Genomic DNA, 6358 nt, shown 5'->3' on the forward strand with positions numbered 1-6358 from the left:
AACTTCTTTTTCTTCAGTTTGCTTGAGCTTTACATTACTGTAATAATTTCTTTGCATCTCAAAATCTCTACTTTCCTGTTAGACCATCATCCAGGAACTGAAAAAACAAACCAACTCCTAGCCCCAAACACCTGTGATTCACAACTCTGAAATCCCATGTTTTGTCTTTATATTTGTGTGGGCAGTATTATGTATATTAATAATCTCTTCATGATGGTAGCACATAGAGTTATTGTTAATCCTCACAACATATGAAAATTTTAATAAAGAAAAAGTTCTGTTTGTTGGCTTTTTATTTCATTTGTTTGTACATGCTGGAAAAAGGAGAGTCAATAGTGAATTTTTTTTTTCTTTCAATTGAAAATTTATAGATGTACTTTTTGCTTTCCTCCTCCCCAAGTATATAATTGGTTTATACTTTCCTTTTAAACTTGGGATGCCTTCATAGCCTTTCTTTGAATCTAGCAGACATAAACCCCATAATTAATAATGAAAACATATAGGTGTCCATTTTTTATTAAAATAAAAGGAGTGATGGTGTATATATAACCTCATGTAAAATGTCAAAAATTGCATAATATATTAACTTGTATGTCTTCCCCCCCTTCTTTAAGTCATTCCTTGGTGGTCTGAATTGGGTATTTATAGGAGTTGACGAAGCTCATCGTTTAAAAAATGATGATTCCCTTCTGTACAAGACTTTAATAGACTTTAAGTCTAATCATCGTCTTCTTATTACTGGAACCCCTCTGCAAAACTCCCTCAAAGAGCTTTGGTCTTTACTGCACTTCATCATGCCAGAAAAGTAAGGAACATGGTTTCTTTGGGGGTTTTCTTGTGGTCAATTTCTTATGGCGGAATATTGTAGCGATTGGAGAATCAATAAAGAATTGCATTGTGAAATAGTTTAAATATTTCATAGAATCCTAGAATGGTTAGGGTTGGAAGGGACCTTAAAGACCATCCAGTTCCAACCCCTCTGCCATGGGCAGGGACACCTTGCACTAGACCAGGTTGCTCAAAGCCACATCCAGCCTGGCCTTGAAGACATTCAGGGATGGGGCATCCACAGCTTCTCTGGGCAACCTGTTCCAGTGCTTCACCACCCTCTCCATGAAGAATTTCTCCCTGATATCTAATCTAAACCTCCCCACTTTCAATTTAAACCCATTACCCATTCATATAAAATATATGCACATATTTTTAATGCTGCTCTTGATAAAGTTTTTTGGTAGCAGTTGTCACTTTCTGTTTTAGCAGTCCACAAAAAAGATGGATTGATTTCTGGCTCAAAATGAACCCTGAAAAGACTCTTCATCTTAATCTAAAATCACGTGGATTTACTCTAGGGATATAGAATGGGGCTGAGGATGTCTTCTGTGTTAGTATCATGAATGAAAACATGATTATACCACAATGTCCAATATCCAGTTCAGTCAGACAGCCAATTCACCCTTATGGTTTACTGTATAGGTGTTATTCTGTACTGACCTCTCTTTATATCTGGGATAAATAAAAGCACGTGTTCCTTTTTGACGTCTTGTAAATACAAAGCATTGTAACTTCAGTCAGTTTTGGAACTGTGTGTTGCATAGACTTCCTCAGAAGCTTACAAGCAAAGCCACTAAGTTGGTTGTCTGGCACCTTCATTTGATCACAAAGTCTGTTCTCTTAGTCTGTTAGCACATACCACAGCATAATCACTTTTCAGGTAGTCCATACAAGCTGCAAAATGTATGTGAAGTGGTCTGTTCTCTTGCGCTTCCTCCAGCTATACAACTATTTTTTCATGCTGCTCTTGAAAAATATAATGGAATTTCTGCAACCTTCTACCTGGGTTTCCATGCAGAAAAGCAAAATGTTAGTTTTTCACTGGAGAAATTAAAATTCAGTAGTTTGTTTCAAATTTTCATTCTGCAAAAGTTTGGAAATTTCCATTATCCTATTTGCAGACAAAATATTTAGAATTTCTTGTGAGATGCAAATTCAGAAATTTATTTAATAACACAGAGGGGAGTCTGAAAAAAGTCCATATGTGTTTGTGCGCATGTGTTATATTTATGGTCTTTGTGTGTCTGTGTTCATGGTGTGTCACTATTTTACCTTTATTCTGTCTTATGTTGAAGGTTTTCTTCCTGGGAAGATTTTGAAGAGGAGCATGGCAAAGGGAGAGAGTTTGGTTATGCAAGTCTTCACAAAGAACTTGAACCATTTCTACTCAGAAGAGTTAAAAAAGATGTAGAAAAGTCTTTGCCTGCTAAGGTTGAACAAATTTTGAGGATGGAAATGAGTGCATTGCAGAAGCAATATTACAAGTCAGTAATGCCACTTTTTTATTCCTGCTATTATAACGATATATATGTATGAAAATTACTGAAGTGTAATAGTTTTCTTAATGCAATTTGAACTGATATTTTGAGCTTACATCCTTCATATTTCCACAAATGGTTAGAAATTACTTCCATTGCATGTTCTGTATCATAGGTGGATTTTAACCAGGAATTATAAAGCCCTGAGTAAAGGTTTAAAAGGCAGTACCTCAGGCTTTTTGAACATCATGATGGAACTCAAGAAGTGTTGTAACCATTGCTACCTCATTAAATCACCGGATGATAATGAATTCTATAATAAACAGGAGGCCTTACAGGTAATACCTTTTTTAAAATTTTTTTAAAGTGTATTTATATCTCTAATATGCACAGAGTAATTTTATAGTGTTCTGCAGTTTATTAGTTCTTATTAAAGTATCTTGAGAAACAACAAGATCTCTATTAAATGTGCATCCCGGATTTTACAGGTAAGTGAATTGATTGTTTGTTTGTTTGCTTCTTTCTTAACTAGGGCTGAATAATAGAGAGATCAATACTAAATAAAATATCCCTGGCTTGAATTATAATCAAAATTAAAAGGAAATAGTTTGAAATAGCCTGTGTATTTTCAGGCTAAATAAACTTAAGACTTATTTTAAACCCAGATTAAAATAAAGCACTGAAATAAAAAGGTAAATTGAATATAAATGCAAATGCATGTGACTGGCAGTGGTACACCGATAATCCATGTAATAACTGAAAGTAATCTGCAGAATAATCAAACACTGTTCTCTGCATGCCTTCAAACAACCAAAGTGAATAGAAATAAATTTAATAAATATCCAAAGCATAGTCTGTTTTGTTGTTACAAATGAAAGCAATTATAGCATCACTACCAAAGATGATTTGTGATTGTGGGTTTATAGGTTGTTTTTTTTTTTTTTTTGGTAAAGGTAAACTTTGTACTATAACTGTTGAGAACCACAGCAACACATTAAAGGACTATTATAATTGATGCATCTTATAACAACATAAATCATCATGGAATGGTTTGGGTTGGAAGGGGCCTTAAAGATCATCTAGTTCCAAACCCCTGCCATGGGCAGGGACACCTTGCACTAGACCAGGTTGCTCAAAGCCTCATCCAGCCTGGCCTTGAAGACATCCAGGGATGGGGCATCCACAACATCTCTGGGCAACCTGTTCCAGTGCCTCACCACCCTCTCTGTGAAGAATTTCTTCCTGATATCTAATCTAAACCTCCCCACTTTCAATTTAAACCCGTTACCCCTTGTCCTATCACTACAGGCCCTTGTAAAAAGTCCCCTCCCAGCATCCTTGTAGGCCCCCTTCAGGTACTGGAAGGCTGCAATGATGTTTCTTAAGATCAGGGCTTTTTTTTTTTTTTTTTGTCCTGGAAGCTTTGAAGTTCATAATTTAAATCCTTTCCCAGTACTACTAGATTGACATCACAAGCTGACACTGCACAAGCTATTTTATATTATATAGTGTATATCATAGCTAAATTATGTTTAATTTGCATCTTTGCACACTCTACTTAATTTTATAATTAAACTCATCAGAACTGTTCAGCCATTATTGATAATAATTGCATACTTGTAACAATGATTTCCTTGGCTCCTCTGAATAAGCTTTGTTAGCTCTAATTATGAATGATACCTCCTTTTCATTTCTGGCATAAAGAATAAAAGCACCTAACTCCAAATTTTTTATTCCCCAGTATTCTATCCTGAACCTCTTCAGCTAAAGACACCCAATATTTTCAATGTTAAATTTGGCATGCACCTGAATTTCTGTTCTAGTTGTTACCACTGTAGCTGAGAAGGCTTAACATTGTAACCTAGTTAAAGCCTGTTGGCCTCTACAAACAAGATTTCCCTCGCTTTTATCTTGCCTGAGAAACTTGACTGATTAGGCATTGTTTAAAAATACTTAGAGAATCAAGTAGCAATGCTTATTTCTGTTCAAAAGACAGAAAGTAAGGTATTCAGGTAGTCTCTTCATTGTTTATTTGGTAGAAAAGAATTTGAGTCTACGCTGTAACTGCTTTAACTGATAGCACAGTATATTTACTTAATATTTTAATGAAATGTTAAGATGCTGTTTTATGAGCCAGAGCTGAGAAATGCATTTATTTGAAATATGTCGGTACTCCTGTTGATTTCAATTACAGTTCTTAATGCTTTTATAATGAGGTTTTACAAGATCAGGATTGACTAAATACTTGATAACTTTCATGTTCAGTTAATGAATGTCTAACCATCTGCAGTGTATATCAGTGTTGAGGTGACCTTATTTTGCAATACGCGTTTTCTTGTCTTGTAGCATTTAATACGTAGCAGTGGAAAACTAATCCTTCTTGACAAGCTACTGATTCGTCTACGAGAACGTGGCAACAGAGTACTGATTTTCTCTCAGATGGTGAGGATGCTAGACATACTAGCAGAGTATTTGAAGTATCGTCAGTTTCCCTTTCAGGTAAGAATTTTGCTGGTAGTAGCCAAGAAGCCTTGATCTTTTACCATTTTATCTTAAGAAGTGTCCTTTTTGTAGAAAGATTTATGAAAGTTTAATTTTATGTACAGGAAAAGAATGGCAATTACTATATGCTAAATACTATTTTGAAATGAAACCGATGAATTAGATGAAGTGTTAGTTTACACTTATTCCCCTCCCCCCAGTTGTTTTGGCATTTGAGAATTCAAGTTATTCTGATTAGAATATAGTAGGATTTCCTTTTTAACTGTATTATTCAATCTCTTTAGAGACTTGATGGATCAATAAAAGGGGAATTGAGGAAACAAGCACTGGATCATTTTAATGCAGAAGGATCAGAGGTATGGTATTAGTGGGTGGTTGTTTTATAAACTACTCAGCTTTATTCTTTTTCCTTCAAGAAATATAATGCATATTACACAAAAACTGAAAATAGAATAAAGTGAGGGATGTATTATGTTGGAATTCCATTGCTGTTGCCTAAACTATAAGGTTTAAAACTCTTAAAAAAACCAAAGAAACAAAAACAGCCATGACCAAAAAAAATCCCCCAAAACAAACACAAAAAAAATCTAAAAAAACTAAGAGAAGGTTAAATAGGAAACACAGAATTTATGAAAATGGTGTTTAGCTAAGATAACTATGTAGTTATATTTTTAGATTTTTGTCAGTGTTCTTTATCAAAGTAATATGATAAATAACTAATTATCATCTACAAACTTTGGCACCTCATTGATCATCTCATTTTCATATTGTTTATGAATATGTTTAAGAGCATTGATCCTGAAAAACAAAGGGACCTGGGCACATTTAATGCTTTAACAAGAGGTTTTTTTATTTTTGGCCAGTGTTTTACTTGGGTTTTTTTCTCCCCAAGTGGCTTTTGCTCATCTTCTATGATGCTGCTTCCTTTAAACTACAGAGAAGTTGATAACTGTTCACAAGAAAAATTTTTATCAGTTTGCTTTATACATGTATTGGGTCTAGCTGGGATGCAATTGTTTGTCTTCATAGCAGCTCATATGGTGCTGTGTTTTAGATTTGTAGCAACACCAATGCTAATAATACATCAGTGTGTTAGGTGTTGCTGAACAGTGTTTGCATACTGTCAAGCCCTTCTCTGTTTCTCACACTGCCCCACCAGTGAATAGACTAGGGGGTGTGCAAGAGATCGGGAGAGGACATAACCTGCAGATGACCCAAACTAACCAAGGAGATATTCCATGCCATATAATGTAATGCTCAGCAATAAGGGAGAGGAGGGGGTTTAGAGAGGCTAACCATCTTTTGATTGGGAACTGTCTGGGCATTGGTCCTACCCATGGGAGGTGGTGAGTGATTGCCTTTGCATCACTTGTTTTCTTTTGTTTTCTTTCTCTCTTCTACCACTTCTTCTTTGCTTATTAAACTATTTTTATCTCACCCCCAAGTTTCCTACTTTTAATCTGCGTTTTCTCTTCCCATGTCCCACTGGGGGTGTGGGGGAGAAGTCAGCAAGCAGCTGTGCGGTGCTTAGCTGCCTGCCAGGGTTA

General features: G+C 35.4%; 1 protein-coding gene across 1 annotated transcript in view; it reads left to right on the forward strand.

Moving 5' to 3' along the window:
• Window positions 1-5172, forward strand: part of LOC104511752 (chromodomain-helicase-DNA-binding protein 1) — a gene marked incomplete at both ends in the record, with an annotated part of 7947 nt that extends 2775 nt beyond the window's left edge. The window contains 5 exons of the mRNA XM_010154487.1: window positions 615-805; window positions 2127-2315; window positions 2485-2647; window positions 4656-4808; window positions 5096-5172. Of these exons, the coding sequence (XP_010152789.1) occupies window positions 615-805; window positions 2127-2315; window positions 2485-2647; window positions 4656-4808; window positions 5096-5172 (773 nt within the window). The remainder of the gene's footprint in view (window positions 1-614; window positions 806-2126; window positions 2316-2484; window positions 2648-4655; window positions 4809-5095) is intronic.
• Between the last annotated feature and the right edge of the window lie 1186 nt (window positions 5173-6358).

Source organism: Eurypyga helias, unplaced genomic scaffold (assembly GCF_000690775.1).
Source record: "Eurypyga helias isolate BGI_N326 unplaced genomic scaffold, ASM69077v1 scaffold17086, whole genome shotgun sequence".
NCBI classification, from domain to species: Eukaryota; Metazoa; Chordata; class Aves; order Eurypygiformes; family Eurypygidae; genus Eurypyga; species Eurypyga helias.